The following is a 26,072-nucleotide window of genomic DNA, read 5'->3' as shown; positions in this document are numbered from 1 at the left end:
GATGGCTGAGATAGGAAACTTCTGAGCAAAATTTGATGTGCAAGCCAAGGAAACAACCCAGAAAACTAATAGGCAACCAACGGAATGGGAAAAGATAGTTGCAAATGACATATCAGATAAAGGGTTAATATCCAGAATCTATAAGGAACTCACCAAACTGCACGCCCGAAAAACAAACAACCCAGTGAAGAAATGGGCAGAAGATATGAACAGACACTTCTCCAAAGAGGACATCCAGATGGCCAACAGACACATGAAACGATGCTCAGCATCCCTCCTCATCAGGGAAATACAAATCAAAACCACACTGAGATACCACCTCACGCCAGTCAGAGTGGCTAAAATGAGCAAATCAGAGAACTCTAGATGCTGGCGAGGATGTGGAGAAACGGGCACCCTCCTACACTGTTGGTGGGAATGTAAACTGGTACAGCCCCTCTGGAAAACAGTGTGGAGGTTCCTCAGGAAACTAACAATAGAACTCCCCTATGACCCAGCAATAGCACTGCTAGGAATTTACCCAAGGGATACAGAAATGCTGAGGCATAGGAGCACATGTACCCCAATGTTCATAGCAGCACTCTCCACAATAGCTAAAACATGGAAAGAGCCTAAGTGTCCATCAACAGATGAATGGATCAAGAAGATGTGGTTTATCTATACCATGGAATACTACATGGCAATGAGAAACCATGAAATCTGGCCATGTGTAGCAACATGGATGGACCTTGAGGGTGTTATGCTGAGCGAAATAAGTCAGGCAGAGAAGGACAAATATCATATGTTTGCACGTATAGGAGGATTAGGAGGAACTTGACGGAGGAACAAGGGGGAGAAGAAGGGCGGAAATGGTGGGGGAAAGGGAGAGAGGCAAACCATGAGAGACTCTTGAATGCTGACAAAAACTGAGGACTGATGGATGTGGGGGGAGGGGGGGATGGGCATGGAGGAGGACACTTGTGGGGATGAGCACTGAGTGTTATGTGGAAACTAATTTGACAATAAACTATTTGAAAAAAAAAATAAAACAAACACAAAAAAATTGATGTGCATTTATATCTAGGCCTGAGAAACAATAACTTCAAAAAATTTCACAAAAAGGTTAAGTACTATTCCTTAAGAAATAATGTGAGGCACAAGAGGGCCGAAGATGCTCTTAAAAATAAAAATCTGGCTCTCCACAAATCTTACTAGTTGCAAAGTTAAAAATGGTAACTATAGACCAGAGAAATCAGAAACTTAACTGTATCCTGCCTTCAGAATGATGAAACCTGCATGAACTACAGAGACAGCTGAAACCCAAACCAAAACAAAAAAGTTTTTAGGATAAGATACTTCTGTTTGAAGAGAGAAGGGCAGGCACATAAGCCAAGGTTCCATCCATGCCACACCTTAACAGCAGGCAAGTAAACAAATGGACAAATTCTGTGGTATGATTATAATTCAGGATAGAAATGATCTTTATGTCCTAGAAACAAAGCTGGCCTTTATATTAACATTCATACTAATATCTGAACATAATGTTAAGTCTATGAAGAATCGATCTCAAGACAAATAATAAAGTTATACTGTAACAGTGTAAACTAAGAAGTAGCCAGGAAACCTCAATTGTCCTTTTCCAAATTCCTTCCTGCAACACCTCCACACTGAGAATAAACTGTTCTCTCTCAGGCTGTGATTTCTTCCAGTCCTGTGAGCACAAGAGATGTTAAGTGCTTGTATCAAAAGGCAATAATGATACCAGGAGTTAACATTTACTGGGCACCCCACTTTATGGATGAAGTAAAAAGGGCTCAGCTATGTCAAGTAACCTACCTAAATAAAGCCAGTAAGTGGCTGGAAGGGAAATCTGAGTTTTAAGTTCTTTCCATCACTTCATCTCTATCGGCGAAATGAACACAGTGATTTAGTATATACTGGTATTCCCTAATGTAAATAAATATGCATGCAGATACTCAAGTGGACATTTAAAGTCACAATTAGCAAACATTTTGTCTCATTTAAGAATGTGACATACAGGTATAATAGAAAACCTCTTGTTGCAAGGTAACCTTGAAGTTTCCTATCTGGGCTTGAAAATACTGTTATTTTGACATATGTTAGTTATATGTTTAAAATGTCTGAGAGAATAGTATATTGTCTTATCATTTTTTCTACAATAAAAATAATCTATCAGGTCTCCTGGACAGTAGATTTTAAATGCTTATGTTAAACACAGTCATTTGGAATAATTTTTCAGTAGGAGAATCTTGCTTAGATATAAAACTCCTAACTACCATAACTCAATATAAACTCAGAATTATTAGACTCTGTATCAACATATTATAGTGGTTTTAATTAGTACTGAAACATTCTTCCTCTTCTTTGAGGGTATACTCTAATACTGGAATATCTAGCATAAAATAAAAAACACATGATCTTAAATTCGTGGTTTACATTAAAGAAAGTGATAATCTTAGGCATCTAGAGTCCATAAATATTCCTCCGATGCCTATGATGTGTTAAGACCCTGTCAAGGGCTATGAGACAGAAAATGATACTCAAATGGAATGAGTAAAGATAGTGAAAATACGCAGTGAATTATTCTTACAGAATAATGGCAGAGATATCATTCTCCACCTCAGTTCATTAGAACCTTATTGCAAAATTGCTTACTGATTCTAAAAACTACATAAATAATTTGAAATAAAAAAGTAAATTATACAATAGTAAAGAAAAAGCCTATATATACTTCTCTCCCTCCCTCAGGCCTATACATACATAAGACAAGGAAAATTTGTAATTTTATTTCTGTATTTATTCTATTTCACTAAAAAGTTCAAACAATTTGTGTGTATACATAAGCTTGCTACTATACAAAATTATCAAATTATTTTAATCTACCAGAACCAGAATAAGACCAATTCCGAAGATCAGTGAAATCTATGCCTCTGGAAAAACAAAACTAAAGAATTATTGATAACTACACTCATAAAAGTTTTTTTTCTTTTTTAACATTTATTCTTTTTTTTTTTGAGAGAGAGATAAGAGTGTGAGTGGGGGAGAGGCAGACACACACACACACACACACACACACATACACACACACACAGAATTCGAAGCAGACTCCAGGCTTTGAGCTGTCAGCACAGAGCCTGACACGGAGCTCAAACCCACAAGCGGTGAGATCATGACCTGAGCCTAAGTCGGATGCTTAACTGACTGAGCCACCCAAGTGCCCCTAGAAGTTCTAAATAAAGTTAATATGTAGGGCAGTTTATATATGTCTATGTAGAGCTTGTATACTTATTTGGCAACTTGAGTTATGGCATTTAGGAAACATCTTTTTCCCCTCCAACTATGCTACATTCTTAAAATTAAACTATAAAGCATAAATAAACAACCCAAACAAAGCTAATACTATAGACTAGATGATAGAACAAATGTAGACAGAAATTTGAAAAATATGTATCAAAGGCCAGTTTTGACATTACTCATTAGTACGCAAAGCTGAATGTTTAAAACATGGCCTTTGTAGTCAGACAGTAGAACTGGCCTCACACTCTGGCTCTACTATTTTACTATGTTTATTTCTAGGGAAAATAATTTCTATTGGGTTTCTGTTTCCTTACAGAATGTAAAATGGAGACATTATTTCAAATGAGGATGTATTAAAGTGTTTAAATACAGTGTTTAGTACATAGTGGTGACTATCAATATAAGGAAAAATTAGTAAATATAGTCTTCTACAGGGGCGCCTGGGTGGCTTAGTTGGTTGAGCGTCCAACTTTTGCTTAGGTCATGATCTCACGGTTCGTGGGTTCGAGCCCCGCGTCGGGCTCTGTGCTGACTGCCAGCTTAGAGCCTGGAGCCTGTTTCAGTCTGTGACTCCCTCTCCCTGACCCTCCCCTGCTCACGCTGTCTCTCTCTCTCTCTCTACTAGAAATAAATAAAACATTTAAAAATATATATATAGTCTTCTACATAATAATGTTTTCTTTTAGTATCACAAATGTCTAAGACAGAAGTGATTCTCACTTTACTAATTAGTAATGGGAAGTTCAGTATATAGCCATCCTCTATTTTTTTTTTAAGTTTATTTGAGAGTGTGTGCATGTGCGTGCACACACACGCACACATGCACGCACACGCGCGCGCACACACACACACACACACACACACACACACACACGGAGGAGGGGCAGAGAGAAGGAGACAGAATCCCAAGCAGGCTCTGTTCCATCAGCACGGAGCCTGATATAAGGCTTGAACTCAAGAACTGTGAGATCATGACCTGAGCTGAGATCAAGAGTCGGACGCTTAACTGACTGACGCACCCAGGTGTCCCGGTTGCCATCCTCTAAAATGAGGGGAACTGCTGGTGCGATGGATAGCAGTGAAGTTCAGGAAAGAATACCTTACTCAGGTAGTCTTAACAATAAGCACACTCTGCCATATTTAATTTTCCTAATATGATGTGATGAATACTATTCTAATTTACTTCTAAAACATTAAAACTGTTTTAGATTCCATACTTTTTTTAAGATGTGTTAAAAATTAAGAATTTTGGTTTCTGGAATTTGTAAGTCAAACTTCAGTGATATTCTGATGAAAAATTAAGAGGTTAAAAGAAAGATCTACATAATTCCTATTGTTGGAATAGAGACAAGTGATGATTCAAAAAATTGGTAACTGAGGTATGTCCAGGCCATGATTTCAAAGTTCCTCCAAGATGGTGGTAAAAGGTGGTACTGATAACACCTAGACACAAGATGCATAAAATTATTTTGACACAATGTCATTTGGAAATCTACCATTCTTTCAGAGAGATAAACCTGATTTTATTATGGTCTTCATGTTTTGAAATATTTTATTAGATAATTGGGTAAACAGAAACAATAAAACTTTTTTCTTTTTTTTTTTTTTTTTGAGAAGACTTGAAATGACTCTTCGGGTAGAACAAAAATGTCCTTACTTTTTCTGTTGTCTGCTGCTGCTATGATATTATCAGAGTCATTTCCTGTCTGAAATTTATATCTAATATGGATTTTCTGCTTGATTATGATATTTTTCCCTTTTTGTTTTTCCCCTCATCTTTACCTTTAAAACTTCCTGCAATCTAGGCATATATAAGTGTAAAAAAACTATTGCTTCATTAAATGAGTAAACTAAGTTGTCACTTCTCTTTCCTTCATCTGTAATGCTTATCAAAGAAGGAAAAAGCTATTTCACACACGTGACACTATTATATTTCCTTGAAGTTCTTATAAGATGCATTCAAGTGAATATTATACATATATAAATATACACAAAGATGGGCTAGAAATTGATACTACTTAATTTCCAAACTACTTAATTTCATTAAATTTGCCTAATGTACAGTGCAATCCCAAAAAAGTTTATATTTCTGTATACTCTTTATCTAAGGTAGATAATAATATCCTAATGAGTAACATTATTTGCACGAACTGGAACTTTCATGAATTATCTCATTCAGTGAGTATGTTTATATATTATATAGCCAATACATGAACTGAAAGCCAAGGAGAATATATTACTGCCATACTACAAGAAGCTCTTGGAAGTTTATGTGGAGGCCTGAGGAGGTTATTAAGAAAAAAAGAACACTTAGTTAAGAGTAATTTGTTTGGGTCTATTTTCCAGATCAGTGTGAATTACTATCAGAGACAGGGGGCTAGAGCAATCTTAGAAGGCACAGCTATAATCACATAATCACTTAACATATTAAGAACAGAAAGATAACAACAACAACAAAGTAAGAGAAGAAACAATTTGAGAAAATCTGGAAGCCTCAAGTTGCTATAATTTCACAGATACCAAATTCACCTAAAAGAAACAAACCTGCCCCGTATCACCTTTCCTCCACCCACTGGTATAGTGAAATAGGTTTATTCTCTTGGGGCATCCCTAAGTAACAAAAATCCAGCGTAAAACAATGAAAGTTATCTCTATTAAGTGATGCTTAGCATAGTCATGCATTTTATATATAAAAAACTTTTAAATAAAATGTTTGTCTTAACATGCTTTATAGTATGTATTTGCTTATTCTGGAATTAGAATAGAGAGCATAACAGCCATACTTTAATAACTATGCTTAATTTAAAAAATGTGTGATTAAAAAACAAATGTTTTAGCTGCACAACGTCTTAGCACAGGATAGCTCAAATGTTTCAAAAATGTGGAAAGGGATAACATCCTCGTGAAATAAAATCAGTCAAGTGAGTTGATAAATAATTAGTAACTGATAAACAACTCAGAACGAAGCTTCAGAAATGGCTTGATGAGGCAGGTAAGGCTGACAGACTTACTCTGAAGCTGAGGCTGCTGGAAGGAAAGGGGCTGTCCGAACACAAATGGGCTGTGGACTAGGGAAGAGGGAGGTTTTGCAGCTTGATCAAAGATGGAAGGAGCTGGGAGATTGGGCCGAGACTGAATGGAATTCAATATGGCACTCAGTTGGTCACCTGCAGTGGGCAAAACAGTCAAAACTACAACTTGTTATTAATTAACATCCAAAATGGCAAAGAATATGGTACTTTATGACATTCAGATAAAGTTAAACACTAAAAAAAAAACTATGCCAATTCAGGAGTGAGTGGAAGTTGGTGATCATTATCCTCAAATTAGGGACTAAATGTTTAGGTTGTTTTAATAATCTCTAACAGCCCACCTATGAAAATAAATTCATGTAAATTCACACACAACACTGAGCACCAGTGTAGGAGAATTCAGTCTATGAAGATCTATGGTTGAGAAGTTGACTCAATATCATACAAGTGTAAATGGAGATCTAAGTAAAATCATTTTACAAATGACTAAGTAACTCCACCTCATGTGCAGTACTCTTCATTTCAAATAATATGAAAAGGTTTTTTAAGTAAATGCAGATTTGAAGGGAGGCAAAGTATGTTATTAACTTAGTAATATATTTACATTAGAGTCAATAAATTATTATTTTCTTTTTTAAAATTGTTACTGACAAAGAAATTATACTTTTCAAAGCATGAGCTCCTTTGCTTGGATAGATAATATAAAAACTTTTAACACTTATAAGATAAAAAGGAGTATGTGCTACCTAATTTGAATAGTATCTCAAGTATGAATTCTGACATTCTTCCTTAAAATTAAATACGCATGACTTTAATAGAAAAATATTTTTATAACTATGAAACAATATAATTAGATGGGTGATCCTTAGCTTCTTCTTTAGGAGATTATATGTATTACATAGTTTAGATAATACTGAAAAAGAGAAGAAAAAACATATCTAGATTAGTTGATGCAAAAACTGGAAAACAGTACCTTTCCAGCCATATTCCCTACATATAATAATGTTTCTTAAGTGAAAACTTCAAATGAAACAGGAAGAAAGAATAGACTTATATGGAAAGAACTGTATACACAGCTACATGTCTTCTTTTCAAAAATTTATGCTGTAGACTACAGGAAGGATTTTAGAAATTATGAAGAATTTTATAGTATTAAGAATAAAGAATTTTTATAAAAAGATTTCTTGATCTTGGACAGCATAAACAGTGAAAGAAAATGGGAACTACTTTAAAGGTAAGTTCATAAACAGAGGTCAGATATATTTAATTAGATTTAAGTTTCTTAATATTCCTTTGCACCAAGTATTTTAAAAGCCTATTAATAAATACATGCTATTTCTGAACAATATAAGCAAAATCACACTTTAAAAAAAGCAGTACTTCATTATTTCTATTTAATAACAAATGCTCTCAGCAATGTTTGTCTCTTAAAATTTGATTTACATTCCTATGATGTTTAAATAAATTATATTTTGGAAACTGATTTAAAGTGATAGTCACCAGTATAATTTAGACATTTTAGAGACTGATAGCATACAATTTGAATTAAATATGGCTCTGAAACAGATTACTAATGAAATAGAGCAGTAGTAAGTAAACACTGAGATTTTAATTTAAGGATTGATAATGGGAGAGGTAAAAAGGACATGAAGAAAACACCATCAAGCATTTACCCTACTCAGGTATGAAGGTCTAGCTCAAGTTAGTTGAAATCTGAGCTATTAGAAATGAGCAAGCAGGCAGGCAGTCCCCAAGCCTACAGGATAGACCAATACAATAGAGTAGGAAAAGCCAAAAAGAAATCTTGTAGCTAGGCTTCCTTCATATAAATACTTTGTGGAAAGCAATAAAGATATCAAACAAAATGTAGTTTTATTTTAAACTGAGTATCTCCTCTACATTGATGTCACTTTGCATTTTATTGACAATTTCATTATTTCATTTGCTCTGCAAGTCAGGTCTAATGATGCTGTATTTGTTCCCTGAAATCAAATCCTATGAATTAGTAGTGTAAATGACATTTTAAAGTAAAATTATTTCCATGTAGGCTATCTTCTCCCTCCTACCCATCCCCACTTGTATGCTACCTGCTGACAATATGCTGATTTAAAAGGAGTCAGGATCATATGTATAGAAAAGAAAAGTAATGTGTCTGAATTTTAGATGAAATGCAGGTATAAATTATTCTGAAATAATTATTGTTTGGGTTGTCCATGATGTTGGTCTCTTCTAATACTGCAGACAAGACCAGCTACACACATCTTATTTCTTTGGCTTGGGGTTTCTGTTCTTCTTTTTACAACTTTCTGATTTCATTACACATACCAAACCCAAAGATAGGATATTTCACATAATTCTAAATTAACTAATATAACTTGGCTAAACATTCGAAACAATGTATATGTAATAAAGCTGACATGTAATATTACTTTAAACATTTTGATTTTAAATGGGTCACTGTGGATTGAAGAAGGTTCCTTTTTGTTCATTGACACTGCTATTAATAATAAGTGGATGATAAAAACAATAGTTCTTTTACTAGATACAGTGTCATAGAATTTATGATGTGAATTCACAGTGAGTATCTTTAAATAGGAGCAAATAAGCAAGCAAGAACTACAAACATAAGCGAAAACTGGTAAAAATGATACTGTAAAAAGAACAGCTTTGCAAACATTTTGATTGTTAGTTTTCTAGGAACAAGCTTTAATAAAGTTTTGTGGGTGAAGAGTAATAAAAATGGTTAAAAGAGAAGGTAATAAAAGTATTAAGGTTGGGTGGGTAAAAGACTCACTTTCAAACACCTACCTTTATTATTTCCAAGTCCATAATCAAATCCTTGGGCACTGCAACTTGCCCCTTTATTAAAAGCTTGCACTGAGAAAGGGCTTGGAGGAGGAGTCTGAGAGTTTTGATCCAGAAGAACTTGTTCTATAATAAAAGACAGCTATAAAATTAGTTTCTTATATGGTATTCCCTTATTCATAGAATAAAGAGAAACTTGCCAAGAAAGACTTTATGATGGTTAGACTTTAAACCTCACATTCAGATCTGATAATAAGTCTAACAATTAGGTCACTAATCCTGACAAATTATACAACAAATCTTTGTTTTCATTTATCAAATACACAGCGAAACTTAGAAACAATATGGTCTTATGAAGCCAATTCACTTTTATTGTGGCTGGATATTGGATATGTCAGTGAATGCATACCAATACTTCTGGACCAGGAGCACAAATTTGTAACAAACTTATACAGGAGCACTTTATAAAATGAAAATGGGTGCCCTATAAACCAGAAATCAAAATATTTTGTATATTAGCACTCAAATAGAAAAATGAGTCTTCAAAATGTCTAAACATATGTTCTCCTTTTCTATTTGAGTACTAATAACAAAATATTTTAAGTTCTGAATGTAAAACTTGTGGAAAATTTAACTTTTAACTTATTTTTACTTACTATATAAGGACATTTTCCCTAAATGAAAGGATAAATCAAGTCACGTAGTCAGAGCTATTCGTACATGCTCAAGTCAATAAATGTATCATAATTTTTATTTCCAGAAAAAAGGCAAACATTTTATTCAGTTTACAAAATAAATTAATAAACGAGGTTATCCTCCATTATTAATGAAATGGCCATAAGATCCTGTATGATATAATACTAGAAACACAAATACCATAATTCAATAGTCTTAATAATGCCAGCTAAAAAAGGGCAAAATTAAATCTGTCAAACAAAAGGTAAATGGAAAAAAAGTATCTATTCCATCAAAAAAACTTTACAAATAATGAAAAGTTTGGAGTACATTTCAAGATCTTTTTAAAGAGAAAATGGAACTACAAAATGTGGTGTTTTCTTCCACTTGCATTTCTAGACTTTTTCCAAGAAATCAATCCCCTAGCACTTCCCTTAGGCAATACTGTTTAGTGTCAGATATTTCAGCAGTAGAATAGGTTTTCTGGAAAATATTCATGAACACTATCTGAATGGGAAAGACAGCATCGCTCTCACCCTCTAGACTCAGAATGATCTCAGCACCAAGTATGAACTCTGTTTTTAACCACAGCAGTAACTTTACCTACTAGCTTTATTTACAGATATTAAAGACCTATAAAGAATTTTACCAAGAGGAAAATTTTGTCGTACTTACACTACTTCATACAAATTACTATAGTGCCAAATCTTCTTATTTCCACATTAAATACAGTTACATAGTAATACCAATGAGCAGACTATTTGCATACATCAACTAATCTTAGTGATTTACAGGCACTAACTTCTTATCACTTTTTTTTTGATCACCCCAGGTCTTAAAAAAATTAGTATCTTCAATTTATATAAGAGCAAAGGACCATTATGCACTGACAGAGAGAAATTTAAACTTCTCTTACACTGCTTTTAGGGTTGAATATCTTACTTAGCAGAAACAATATCCTAATTTAAGAAGCACTTTAAGAAGAAACTTCTACCTTCTAAATATAGAAATAAAATTCTCCATTTAAAACTCATTCTTCAGTATAGAGGGCATTTTACATTTTAGTCATAACAGCTAACCTTACTGTCTGCTAGCTTTATGTTATTATTTATTTATTTGGATTTCACATGGAACTTATAAAGTATTTTCATTCTGTAAATGAGAAAACTGAAGCACAGAGATGTCAGGTTAACTTGGCCAAGGTTACACAACTGAAAAGCTGTGGAGCTGGTATCTGTACCCAAGCAGTCCAGCTCCAGTTCACTTAAGCTATATTGCCAGTAAAAAAAATAATTAAGCCAGGAAGGTACTTTGATAGTTATGTAAACCATTCTCATATTTAACTATATCTTATATAAAGCTGATCTCACTTATGTATTTTCATTTCTATCAGAATATTCTTATATAGTGGAAATGTTTAAGAACTTCTGAACATATAATGTATACATTAAGCATATTATAAATGGGAAGACTATTTTGTAAAATTAATTTTCATCAAATGAAGCCTTTCTCATTCTCACAACATAATGAAGAGTAGTTATACCAACTGAGAACATTATTTTACAATCACATCATCTGTGACTATGAAAAGTGTGTCTGCAAAGACAAGGCAAGGAGTAAGTTCTCAGATTCTATTCGATGACTACTGACACAGAGTGATGAGCTGTAATGAGCACAGCATCTCAAATAATACATATGCAGTTTCTGGCTCAGGTAATATATCTGCAATATATCTAGCTATATAACCACAGGCAAGTCATTTTAAATCCTGTGACCTTTAGTTTCCTTTCCTGTAAAATGACGATTATAGAACTTACTCAAAAGGTTTATTGTGGGGAAAAAAAGAAAAAATGTTTAATGTATATTGTTAATACTTAAACTTTCATTTACGAGCATAATTCATTCTAGAAACATGCTTGTAATCCAAAGCACTCGTACATCAAAGCGAATTTCAAGACCCACTGGCTCAGTTGTGACCATGTGATATTTGGTATCACATACTACTCGTATTGCAAGACATCACTCATTTATCAAGTTAAAATTTATTAGAAATGTTTGTTTGTCTGGCAGAACGCTCACAGGACAAGTTATTTGCAATCCAAGGTTTTACTTTAGATCTAAATGTACTCTGTCATTCATGAAGTTTCAGATTTTTAAAAGATCTATTTATATGTATAGCCATACTGTCTCTTGGACAATAAGTACTACATATTTATTCTCTTTTGGATAAATATGTATGTTCTTTCGTTTATCTGACCTCTTCCTAAATTTTGGGATTTGGAAGAAAAATCAATGCTTGACTTATCCATTTATTTTGATGCCCTAACTAGTATTTTTGTGATTTGACTTCTATTTACAAAACTTATTATGTAATTAGTATGTGCCCAAACTGTTTTAGAACTAGGAATACAAAGATTGAAACTCCTGTGCCTGTCCACAAGGGACTCACAATCTAGATGTAAACAAATAAAAATTAACTTTAGTATATCAGTTTTATTCTAGTGGTAAACACAGCTCTTTAGGAACACAAAATTCTTGACTCTGTCAGAATTCGTTAAAGCTCTGCACAAGTGATGACATGGTCTGAACTTGGAAAAACCATTTTTGTGCCCCGAGGAGAACAAAGAGAAGGGGACACTAAAGAAAATGTTTTATTAAATGAGATCATTCTTTGAAAAGACGAAGTTGAAAGCTGAAACTCTAACAACAAAATAGGAATTCCCCAAAAGATGCTATGCATTTATCCAATGCTCCTATCCTGAGACAAAATTAAATCAAATGAAAATTGCCTAGCAGAAGTACTATGACTGACAATTTGAAAAGTGAACTTCCATTTAGTGGTAAAAAAGGTAAAACATTCAATGCTGGACTGGCACAGAATAAGGAATCCAACAAATCTACATCAATGGAAAAAAAATAAACATAGTTTGCAAAGATGGATTCATATGTTTCACATTTTCTTTTAGTTCTCTTCTTACATGTGCATTCACTGAGTACCCATTGTTTTACACACAAATTTCAAGAACTGTAAGAATTTTTAACCTTTAGTTTTGTTCTTTATTTAAAAAATAAACACATAAAAAGTGGTTTAATTCTGCATTTCAAAGGTTAATCAGAATAAATCACAAATTTAAGCCAACTTGCCATCTTCATGTCGGAGGTACTGGTTTCCGCCTCTGTCTCTAGCTAAGGACCATGCCTCTCCTTCATCACTCTCACAGAACTCTACCATGCTGTTCTTATCCAGCTGCACCCACGCACCTTCAGAATTGGTTACCTAGTACATAACAAAAAGCACGATTGATTGGCTTGATTCTTTCAGGGCACTCAGGCTGAAAACCAGCAAAAAGTTCAAGTGTTTGAATAGGGTAATCATTCCAAAAGTTACCATGAAATTAGTTTCTGAAATTAAGACCACAGCCTGAGGTAAAACAAAAATCGATAAAAAGTTTTGTAAAATGCTGCTTATTTACGACTTCAGTAAAAATAATAATTTTTAAGGCACAGGACAATCTCTAAATAACTTTACACATTACCCCAAAACACGTGGTACTCTCTCTCTTTTTTTTGTTTTTTGCACCTAAAATGTCCCAACATAGCAAACTATTATTTAGATTGGTAGTGTCTATAATACAACGTGAAAATGACCCTGACACTGAGAAATAGCATGACACACTACATCTTCAAGCTCATCAGCTGAGGCAAATGCCGTTAACTAAAAAGTAATTTTATTTGCTCAGGACTTCAGTGAGACACATAAATGGGAACAAAGGAATGAAACTCTTTGTATATATCACATCTCTATACCAATTCATAGTAAATATTTTAAAGTGCTGTTAACCCATGACATAGTACATTTATAATAATGAAAAGATATATGCACATACCAGTCATACATACATTACAAATCATTTTGTTAATATAAATACTGTTTTCAGACGAGTAATTATAAGAATAAAATTATTTAAAAAAGAAGCACAGAAAAATTATGTTAGTAGTATTTGCAATACAAGAAAAGATAAAGAACATTAACATTTAATAACCTGGGATGGAAATGGCAACCTTTGGAAGAAAGAGATGCTCTGGTTGTATTATATTAAAAAGGAATAATTTAGAAGTCATGAAGCTACAAGAATCCATACCTCTCCCACTGCTTTGACTTTGTTTCCCAGAACTAACATTCCAATTGGGATACCTCTAAGGTTAGGGCAGCTTCTGATGTTGTGACCGGAAGGTCCCGTCTTCACTACCTTGTACATGCCTGGCCCTCCTCGCAAGAAAGGCATATCTTGTTCTTGCATTGTTGCTTCCTGTGGGCAGCAGGAGTTTATATCTTTGAAAAAGTCATCAGTATTAGTTTTAGGTTCCTGAAAATTTGAATAGGAAAAAAAAATAAACAAAATACAATCTATTATCACTTTTGACATCCTCTTATTAACAGCTTTTACAGCAAGTTTTTAATACTATCAAATAAGAGAATACATATCCAAAGATAACTGAAGTATATACATGAACACCACTATTAAAGAATCTTTTAATTTTTCAATGCTGAGTAATATTTAAAAGAAGAGAAGAAAATATAGCAGGAGAGGAAATGAACCTCTGGCTTTTGCCCACCACAATTTAAGAAATATATAGTACTTGATTCTAGTTTTATCTTTTAATGAAATATTAAACAGTAGGTAAAATAAAAATAATATACTCTGTTAACCACAACTGAATAATTTTGATTCATTATTACTGCAATGCTGTATGTTGGTACAGGTTAAAAAGTCTAAACTTTCATTTCCTTCCACTTTTTAATAATTACTTATAAACAGAGAAAACAGGTATCAAGACTCTGGAAACTTTTCTATAAACAGGGATAGCAATGACAAAAAAATATGCATAAAATGTAGCTACATCTTAATATTTACCAGTTAAGGATAAAATAAGAATGCTTATAAGATTTTAACAACTCTACTTCCTATTAACATAACACAAATAAAGATGTCCTGCTAGATCTGCCAGGCCAATGCTAAACAGTGATATATTAATGCTATTAACAGAAGATGATTATACTTTTAGTAGAGAGATTAATATCAAAGACACATTTTTACATAAATATAATGCATCTGGATGTAAGGGTCATTTCTAAAATGAAAGGAAAGGACATGCCCTGAATTTTCTATTGAATCTGAATGAAATTATTTCCTATGTGAATGCAATAAAGGGAAATAATAACCTTCTCATATTTGCTCTTCTTCCCATAATGTTCCACACTGGGGACTCTTCCATTATCACTTCTTTAAAACAGATTTAAACTGTACTTTTATATACAGTAGTAAAGACTCTACAAACTTTTATGTTTAAAAACAAGAAAAGGCGACCCAAATGGGGCACTTATTCAAACACTGTTAAAATTAAATTAATATTTAGTAATGTCATAAACATGGAATAAAAATGAAAAAAACACTAACATTATTTATGCAAGATAAAATAATACTAAATAGCTCTATCTCTCTAAGTAGTCTCATACTAAAGGGTCCTTTCTACAGTAAAACATGAAAAATAAAATTCTAAAGTTAAAAAAAGGTGGATTCAAGAATTCAGTGTACCTGTGACTTTAACTCAATATATGGTTAGGGAAAAATTTTAACTCACTCTTAATCTTCACATAATATTCTATTAATTTCATTGTTGTGATGAATAATCACCAACTTTTAGATGTATAAATATGTACTATGGACACTATTTATTTACAATGAATATAATAATACTTGAAAAATTTAGAGTAGATTTATAATTGAAAGTAAACTTAAAATATGCATTGTACACACTGATGCATATATATTCATAAAAACTTACATATGAATACAGTGAGCTCAAAATGAAAATGGAAAGAAGGTCTGAACTTGAAACTGTGCTATTAACACTAACAAGGTTTTCAGTAAACATTTAAAAATGTTTACTTGTGAATAATCAATTTTAGTAAATACATCAGGTTATTTCATAGTTGGAAGAGGCAAGTTAGTCTTATTTACAAACATTTTAAAAACATTACGTGGTATGATGTTAAAAGTAACAAGCAAATATTAGCACATTTAGTGAAAAATCGTTTTTACTGGTATTCAATGATATACCTAGAGCATTTAAGTTATAACAGTATTTCCAAACTTTGGTCATTCAGTGGAACATTAAGAAATGAGTTTTGTCAAAAACTAATAATAACTGCAAGTTATTCAGCAAAAGGCAATATATGAGAACTTTTATTAAAATATTTAATATTTTATTGAATAGAGCAACTATACAGATTAATAACTGTTAAACAAAGTCCGTCCTTTTTTTTTTTATAGTGCACAGTATATGAAAAGAACTGACAAATAAGTCATAGAACTATGGTTGCCATTCTCAAGGAACCCTAATATACATGCTTTATTTGATACAGAAATGGAAGACCTGGGACCAGCGTAAGAAATGGATGAAGTACACTGTTATTTTTTTCTCCCTGCATTCCCACCCAATCTCAGATGAACATCCAAAGGGCATTGTGAAAGGCTAGGGTAGAAGAGAAGAGCCATAGATTTGGGACTTCCCCATCAAAACAAGCAAGCTGAGAAAGCCAGACATGGATGTAATTATGGGAGAAGCTAGTCATAAATACAGCAAATTTGAAGTCACATTAAAGTTTAACTTAAACTAATAATACATTCTTTGACAAAAGTAGAGGGAAACGGATTACCAGGGAAACCCAGTTGTACTTTGTACAAGGTCATTTTCAGGAAAAAGTCTCTTATTAACCTTAAGCAAAGGCTTCAAAATATAGAAGGTAAAATTTGTTATACATGCTGAAATACCTGAATATTGTATGACTGTTCCTTACAGTTAACTCACCTGGGGGAAAAAAGCTTTGGAAGTCCATGAAAATACGTCCAAGTCCCTGACTCCTTGGCTAGCATTAAAGATACTCTGAGCGACAAAGTTTAAGAAAGAAAAATATCAACAAAGAAAGGGAACAGGATATTATCTGCAGAAGATGCGTTCACAGTAACAACATTGTTCTGTACTATAGCACCAGCACTGTGATATTATTTTACTAAAGGGAAACTGAAGCCACCTGAGTAAACCACACAGCAAAGGAAGACTGATAAATAAGTTTTTGTCAAAAGCTCTCCATGGATATAGTGTGTCATGCCATTTACTAAAATTAAGAGCCAGACATTGATTAAAGCTTAAGACAGTCAATGCAAGTAGGAAACCTTCAAACTCTTTTAAATGACGACATATCTGTTCCAATATAAGCCAGATTTGTTTTATGACAGAAAACAGTCTGCTGTTTTATAAAAAAAATGTAAATAATATAGATTGTATAGACAGTGCAACTATTATTATGAATATCAATGGCATGTAGTATCTGTGAACATTTCCCCTTTATAAAGTACAAAAAAATCAAAAAGTTAAAAATCTAAGTCATTTTCAATTTCCCTTTCTTCTCTAAATGAGGAGAAATCATTCAGAAATGTTATTGAAAGCTGTTAGCATATCTGTTAAGAAAAGCACACAGAAAAACATACAACTTGAATCTTTTCTCAAAAGATAGGCCTAGTTTTCTCTATCAACCAAGTATAGGAAATGCAGAGAGCATTTATCTCTATGTTAAAATCTAAAAATATTCTGTTAAACAACCAACTCACAGCAGCACGGTCCCAGAAAAATTAACATCTTCACAAAATCTCTTAATGAAAATTTAAGTGGTATATATTTTACATAAAAATACCATGCTATTGAATATATTTGATCTGAAATTAAAATCTTTCCAGTGAGTAGTAATTATACAATTTTACTCCTTATGTAAATACTGTGAAAAGTGGTTATTTTGGACAAAAAAAGAGGACACTCAAAATGTTAATAAAAGCTTTCATCATCCAAAACTTCAACACAAAAGAAACAACACAATTCCCAACGAAGTATAAGCCATTTTAGATAATAACAATTTATTTAATATTCTTTAATTCTCTATTTTCCTCATGTATTTATGTATGGAAAGATGTAGATACACACCCACAGATGTACACATACATGCTAATTCACAAATATAAGACATACAACAGCTAGAAAAATAAGTTTCTAGTAATATGCCTATAAATAAATGCTAACCAAAACCAAAACCAAAAACCAACCCCCCCCCCCCCCTTTCACATTTAAAAATGAAGAGCAAATAGGGTCCTTTCTCTTTAGGTGAAGTGGAAACATGATGCAAAGCATTTTAAAATGCCATTTTTTTCAGGGAAAAGATTTCTTTACTGGTTCATTCATGTATATAAGAATTTTTGGACTATGTGCTCAATGGTTTTTCTCCTTCACAGAAGAGAGTGGTGCAGACCTTTTGACATAAAACAATATCAAGATTTTTTTAGCATTTTCTATTTTTTAGCATAAAATTTTCTACAGTAAAAGCAAAGTAAAAAGCATTGTGAAAAGTAAGGCAGATGAAGTTAGTGATAAAGAAGCAATGTGGTGATTGACAATATTTCAAGTTTGTACCTCTCCTTTATTTCCATGTGCAAACTTAAATGTTTTCTGAGTAAACAAGTGATATGACTGCTAACCACTGTGATAAATTGCCAATCAAATCATTTCTGTACATGTTAATTATATGTGGATTCAAATTTGACACTTGTTTGCTTTTGTTCTCAATTTGTAGAAAATTCCAGTAAACACTGGTTTACTACTTTCAAAATATGGTGTCCAAATAAAATTACATTTATCAAATATCAAAAATGCACCAGACAGAGAGCTGGAATTTAAACATAAAATATACTTGCATGGTTTTCTTTAGAAAATTTAGGAAAGTTTAGTCTAAAGATATGAACATGCATGAAAATATTAATTTCTCCAAAGTCTCAATTTCTTACTATTAAAATACATAAATTAGCTTTCATAGATTAATAAGAATGCTACTATGTGCGTGCATACACACACACACACACACACACACACACACAACCCTACAATAATGTAAATCATTTTGTACTCAAAGACTGTTTTTAAAGGCAAAAAAAGTTCTGTTAGGGGAAGTAAAAATTAAAGCATACTAAAATCCTAACTAAATTAATGAGGACCAAATTGCTGATAATCTTTCAAGGCATAGAAGATCAAATAAGTGAATAATAATCATTGTGAAAATACATGACCAAACATGCCAAATGTTCATGCAAAAAAATGCTTACTAATTCTTTCACCGTGCTAGATGAGCAGAGTTAAGAATGGCCATTTTTAAAGAGAAAAAGATAAAATGTCTCTGAAAAATTAAACACAGCTTACATAAAAACAATTAGTGTTATTTAAATTGTCTTAATTTCATTCTGTTAATGACGCATTAACTTAATATTTACTAAGTGCATAAATACTTAGTATTTACTAGGGTTAAAAAACAGGTTATGCATATATACACCAATCTATTAATATAACAAAACCAAGCGATTCGGGGTATGTGAAAGCTGTGGCCACCAGGCATCATCAGGTAACCCACGAGAATGAAACTGTGACATAAAATGTGAGAAACATTTGCTAATTTTACCAATTACCCAGGGTAATGCTATCAGAGAGATTACCAAAAGATATTTTCCCTTCAACTCTCCTCCATATCTTGGAATCCCTAAAATTTGGAGAAATCAACCTACTTTCTGTATGTGAACATCAATCAGCCTATGTAGGAAAGAAGTGGTTTGTATAGATGCATGGAGATGTTTGGATACACGAGCTGCTTCTCCAATTCAGACACTATGGGCATTATAAAGATACCTTAGAATAGAATACTTGCATGCTGGTATCATTTACTTTCCTTGATATACCCTCTACCACTCAACCTTCACAATGTTGGAAGAGGTCATTTTTGACAAAGTATCCAAAGAACTGGGTCATAAGTTTTAAATCACTCATATCTCCTATCCTAGAAGTAAACTTGTTTTCCAAAAAAATGTAAGCTTTATTCTAGGCAGTCAAATGTGTCCCTTATCAGGCACGGAATTGATTTTCCCTCTTTTTTTACTTACATTTTCCTCAATGTGTGAAACGTTCTATTAGCTTAAATTCTGTAGCTTCCAAATCTTTAGGATTTTAATTTAAAAAATCAACATTTTATGTCTTATGCCTTCTCAGACTGACCTATGTCATCTTCAACATGAATCACAGTACTCATCCTCATTCAACCATTAAGGTTATGAATATTCATTTATTTAATTTGGGAGTTCTACCTAAAGTAGATGATTTTTATAGCTATATTTACTTATCCTTTTGTGACCATATGTATCCTTATCTCTCTATTACTTCCTACTTGTGATTTTGAGAGAGTAGCTATCTACTGACACTAGAAAAATTAAGAATGATAAAATACATAACATTACACGTCATAACGAAATTAAATGAGAGAACAAGTAAATGAGAAGCAGCAGCATAATTCTGAACAGCACAATCATCAAATGCCAATTAAATGTAGTATTCAACAAATGCTGAAAGCCTACTGTGAGTAAAATATAATATTTAACACTTTGGAAGAAAAGAATATGAGTAAGAAGGGATTCTTCATGAGTCCTTACCCTTAAATTTTTTTTTTTTTAAATGTTTATTTCTGAGAGAGAGAGAGAGACAGCATGAGCAGGGGGGGGGCAGAGAGAGAGGTAGATACAGAATCTGAAGCAGGCTCCAGGCTCTGAGTTAGCTGTCTGCACAGAGCCCGACGCGGGGCTTGAACCCACAAACCGTGAGATCAGGACCTGAGCCGAAGTCAGACGCTTAACCGACTGAGCCACCCAGGCGCCCCCATGAGTCCTTACCCTTAAGGAGCTTAACAAGAGAAGTAAGAAGTATACAAATATAAATGGGCTGAAGGGAAGAAAAACAAACTAAACATTATGGGTAAGAAGTAGAGCTCTTCTACTTTGACAGGAGAAAAGAGAGGAAAACCTAATTTCCCCAGGACTTAGGTTCCCACCCCCAATCCTTATCAACTAGTTTTCAGTTTCCAAACAGTGCAGGCCTCCATAATTTTGGACATTTGAATCTCTGTCTACAAATTCCATTACTTTTTCCTGGCAACCTTTCTTCAAGACTTTTTTCCTCCTCACATATCACCTCCTAGGTGAAGCTATTGTGTAACTTATCACAATGCAACTTAATTATTTGAATGTGGTATGTTTGTCACACATTATACAGTGAGTACTCCAAGAGCAAGAACTGCATTCCATCTTATTGATTTCCTATCCCTACCCTCCCCTTCTTCACTCAATGCCTACTTCCCATCTTAGTATTTGGTACATTAATAAGGGGTCAATAGTCCTTAAATGAACAACTAATAAATTAATAACTACAGCATTACTGGGAAGTACAGAGAAGACAAAGGCAACAGAAATTTTTGAGCCTGGTCAACTAGGAAAATTTAGTAAAAAAGCTAGGGAAAAAAAAAGAGGAAGGGAAAGCATTCTAGACAAATGAAATAACATAAACAAAGACTCCAAGATGTAAAATTGAACACTGTGTTCTAAAAAGGGCACAGAGTTCTTTCTGTTCTTTTTTTTTTTTTTAAGGGCACAAAGTTCTAACAGAACAGCAGCACCTCATATAAAGGTTCTGCATTTTTCATATTTATTCCTGTTCTTACCACAGATCAAAAAATATTTAAAAAAATACAGTTATATATAATATGAAAATCAATTCTACTTAATCTCTGTATTGGAGCATTACTAATGTGCTAAAACAGAGTGAAAGTCACATTTGCACTGAGTGAAACTGCCATCAATTCCCGGCAAAGCACTGAAGCATTATTAGGCAGGTCAACAGTTAGTTACCGTACCTGTCCGCGATGACATCACGAGTACAGAACCCAGTATGGGGCTTGAACCCACAAACCGCGAGATCATGACCTCAGTTGAAGTCAGACACTTAACTGACTGAGCCACCCGGGCACCCCTAAAGCTTATTCTAAATAGGGTTACTTATGGTGATTTTTAAAATAGTTCATCAAATATTTAGTCAGTGTTCAAATTTCTAATCCTAACCCCACCAACCCCAACAGTTTGTGTCAGGATTCAGGTAAGGTACACACATTGATGTGAATGCAACATTATTTTAACTAGAAAAGGTTGAAGAGGTAGATGTAAAGATTGCAGAAGGCAACTTTTCAGGATTTTTTTTTTTATCTTTTTAGGTTGGTGGCACCTGTCCATGGTTATTTCTAATATTTTTGTATCTCGCTGTGTTCTCTCTCATAACTGAATATTGTTTTATAACTATTAGCCTTATTACAGTTGATTTATTCATCAATGGACTGAAGGAGAAAGGGAGAGCAGGTAGAAAGTGAATATTTCTTTTCCCAGCAGTAAATGTAGTAAGAGATGCAAATGAAGAGGTAGAAAGGTACATTTATTTAGCTTATTTGTTCCCTGAGAGGATGAGATGGAATCCTTATTCCCTCCATCCCCTATCCACATTTGACCCTGTGGAGGAATGTATTCCTTATGTGAGGGGCCCGTCCAGGTCCTTACAGACAAAAACTTGGAAAACGAGTCTGTTCTCACCCATGGCAGGCTGACTGTGTGGGTCCTCATCTACAATAGCTGCACTGAAGCAACTTCATACCAGGTCTGTTTGGAGTCCTAGGCCAGTTAGTTTTATCCCCTCTGTCATTTTTGGTGACCACATAAAATATAAACCCTTCTGTCATCTACCTGTTCTAGTACGTTTATATTAAATCTGCTCTATGCTTCTCTCAGAACCAGCACCAAACTACTGCCATTTGTCCGATGACTTTATACTGACCTTTCCCTCCGTGGTAAAAAAAACCTGTCATCTTTAACCTTGCCGGTCACAGTGCTGCCATCATCTGTGTCTTTGGTTTGATGTGGATGATGGCCCAACTGCTGAGCCTTTTAGTTCTTAGACTGAGGCAGTCAGAATGACTTTCACTTCCATTCTACTTCAGCTACCTGCTCATGGCCACATTAACGGGCTGTATCATTCAGTTAGATGCTCTAACTATGAAATCAAATCCAAATATTCTACTTTATCACACAAACTGCCTATCCTTCTAGCTCTTTAAGTTGACTGCACTCGTACATCATTCTAGGATTTTATTATGCCTCCAAGCCCCTTGGACCCTCCACTTGTCTAGTCACATTTCTAACTGAGGCTGGATTCCATGGTTGGTGATTTCAAGTCCTCTGTCATCAGCATCTGAAATCTTGTCCCTATTTTTCTGTCACCGTAGCCCAAAATTCTAGCCAGTGTTATAATCTACTTTCTTGGCACTTCTGAGTCTGGACACTTAGGGCTATGGGTGAGGAAGAGCATCCAGAATTGATACATCCAGTGGTCTCACTGGGTCCATAGGGCCCACTAATCCAAAAACAAGTAGTTTCTCTTCAGATCCATTAGTTTCTCTTAAATGCTATTCTAAACCTTGACTGCATTTCTAAACCCTCAAACTTAATTCATTTGTTTCAATCTCAACTGATGCCTTTCCTGTCTTTTATTTTATAAGAATCATGCTCTTCTTCAACCTCTTCCTTTTCTCCCTCGATCCCTAAAAGCTTACCTACTGCCATACATATCCCCTCCCCTCCCTCACAAAACGACTCTCCAAAAATGCCCTTAATTCCATTTCTCCTCCTTTTTCAGTCTTCAAATGTCTTATCTACATCTGTATTTTCCCCTTTTTACTGGCATTTTTCTTTTAATTTATAAGGATCTCAAATCACTACCATCCTTAAAATAAAGGAACTAAAAACCTCAGCCTTATCAAACATACCAGGCATTCTGAGTTATTTACACTAAATAGAACTCATGTCATTCTTCAAAACAAAGGCTAGAAAATACCACCATGTCATTTTACTGTCTATCTTCACTATTCGGCCTCTAGATTTTTTCAAGTAAGTCAGTAACAACCTCTTTCACATTCCAGTGAAAACCTACCATAAGGTATTTGTATGGCTCACCCATTTAGCTTTCTTTCTCACTTTTGTTACTGCCTTTCTCTCTCTGACCTCAGTAAGACTGTTGTCTATAAATAGTCTCTAGAATGGGATTTAGGAGCATCAAATAACAAAACACCACTGTTCCACAATGAAACCATGGGATTTAAAACTTCAACACACAGCACTTCTTGCTCCACCTTTCTATTTTTGTTTAGTCTCATTTCATCTGTGTGAATATCTTTCTCTTCCGAAAGCATCTCCTCAAATGAGCAAACAAAAGAATTAAGAAGAAAGTTTTGGAGTGGGAGAGGTGGTAAAGATAATTTAATACAATGCCTTATCAGGGACTGAAAATACAAAAAGTCTAAGTTAATCAAAAATTTAAAAATAAACTGTCAATAAAACAACAAAATGGTTATTATGCTAGCTCACTGAAAATATAAATTTCATAATCCTGAGGAATATTTGGTTAGGATAATGGAAAATGGTTTCAAGCCATTTAAGACTACACTTTTAGCCACAGATAGTAAAGAATTATTATTTCTCTTCCATACTAGTTCCTCTTTCCATAGGGTCAAAATCCTTTTCATTTTTTTTTTTTTAAGATTTTATTTTCAAGTGGTCTCTACGCCCAACATGGGGCTCAAACGCACAACCAAGATCAAGAGTCACATGCTCTAGTGACTAAGCCAGCCGGACACCCCAAAATCCATTTCATTTTTAACTGTAGATGCAATTCTGAGGAAAATGAAAGAATATCTGGTATATTTATTCAAAGGTATATATTTTAATTATATATTTGTCATTGTTTAGCTTAACTACAGTAAACCAGTACTCTAACATTCTCTAAACTTTATCACATATTAGTAAAAATTACACAGAAATATATCTCTCCCCACTGTACTATTACAAAACATATATAAAAGATTATAAAGTATGAGATCAATAAATAGAAATAGAAGTTCAATTATTTTTTTCCTCAAAGAATCACCTTTTAGAACTACCCCTTTGGACAGAGCACATTATTCTGGACTATCAAAGAGGAAAAGAAACAACATATTGAATGGTTTGATAAAATAAGCTAGCTTTATATGTGGATTTTTAAGAAATTAAACTGTTTACAATACTAAGGTTTTTTTTAAATAAAATTTTACCAGCACTATTTATGAACAGTGTCATAAGGAGTACATGCATTTGATAGTGATGAAAAGGAAGAAAAATCATGTATTTCTGTTTAACTGTAAATAGAGCTATAAGTTACTTTATTTGTGGCAATTTTTGGACATTGGTACTAAGTGTCTCATTTTTACACAATAGTATTATAAGCCAAGAAAGAAAAGATTCAAACTTAGACAAAACACAGGGAACTAACTACAAATTGCCAACATACAACAGAAATATGTTATACATCTTTTTGAATGTATGGTAATACTGAGTTCACAACTTTTAGTTTGGAATTCATTCCAAACAGCAGTGTGAGTAAGAAAGGGAAAAAACAGAAAACTACTCTCTTTCGCTACATCTTTGAAAGGAATTCTAAAGGCCTAGTTTTAATTTACTACTTCCTGCCTGTGACGGGTCATAATAAGCACTAGTCCTTAGCTTTGCCAAACTCCACCTTCATTACACAGAAGCTCTTATGAATTCAAGCACTTACAAAGTAAAAGTTATTTAGTTGTGGTTTACCTCAGAACTGAAAAGCCTTAATTAAAGAAAGCCCTTGTAATGAGGATACAGTGTACCTATTATGCTTTTTAAAACCACCTTTTACTTACGTCAACAGGGACCAGAAGACTCTTGCCAAGGTGTTGATTAAAGGATAGGCACCAGGCTTCAGTGTAACCATTCATGTTAGGAACATACTTCTTTATTGTCTCATCATTCAGTCTCAGCCACACACCATCATCATTGTGGATCTATAAGACATAAGTAACAACAACAAGCCATGCCCATCTGTTAAGTCCTAGGAGGCTTGCAAGGGCTACAGGGCTACACAGCAGGCAAATAATGGTGGACATGAAGCTTAAGCATCTAGTTTTTGCAGTAGGTGAGTAAAAGAGAACTCTGATTCCAACCAATGTGGTAATTCACATGGTGAGACAGTAAAACTCAATGTCCCTTAGGAGTAAAAGTGCAAAGAAATCACACTTTAAGAGAGCTTAAATATAAAATGTGTCTCTCTAAAGAACATAAGTTCTTTCCTCCCCTCAATTTAGATTTTGATAATCATAAGTTTCTTGGCTGTATTACTAGAGACGCTGTCCAAAGTTAAAGCAATATGATGAACACATTTAAAAACAAATAACACTTAAAA

At 33.7% G+C, this 26,072-nt stretch overlaps 1 protein-coding gene across 4 annotated transcripts in view; it reads right to left on the bottom strand.

Moving 5' to 3' along the window:
• The window catches only part of MYCBP2 (MYC binding protein 2), a 269,414-nt gene that overhangs the window by 58,121 nt on the left and 185,221 nt on the right, over positions 1 to 26,072 (bottom strand). Inside the window, exons 52-57 of one of the 4 annotated variants that reach the window (XM_077750063.1) lie at positions 25,534 to 25,674; positions 16,683 to 16,757; positions 13,952 to 14,176; positions 12,954 to 13,086; positions 9,138 to 9,260; positions 6,309 to 6,464 (exon numbers count right to left, since the gene is read on the bottom strand). In XM_077750063.1, coding sequence (XP_077606189.1) covers positions 6,309 to 6,464; positions 9,138 to 9,260; positions 12,954 to 13,086; positions 13,952 to 14,176; positions 16,683 to 16,757; positions 25,534 to 25,674 — 853 coding nt within the window. Of the gene's footprint in view, positions 1 to 6,308; positions 6,489 to 9,137; positions 9,261 to 12,953; positions 13,087 to 13,951; positions 14,177 to 16,682; positions 16,758 to 25,533; positions 25,675 to 26,072 lie in introns of all 4 variants that reach the window. The other 3 variants (XM_077750060.1, XM_077750062.1, XM_077750061.1) reach the window with 3 other exon arrangements.

The sequence above is a fragment of the Crocuta crocuta genome, unplaced genomic scaffold (genome assembly GCF_008692635.1).
Source record: "Crocuta crocuta isolate KB4526 unplaced genomic scaffold, BGI_CrCroc_1.0 scaffold189, whole genome shotgun sequence".
Classification (NCBI taxonomy): domain Eukaryota; kingdom Metazoa; phylum Chordata; class Mammalia; order Carnivora; family Hyaenidae; genus Crocuta; species Crocuta crocuta.
Note: the sequence above shows the minus strand (reverse complement) of the source record. Positions and strands in the feature narration are given on the sequence as shown.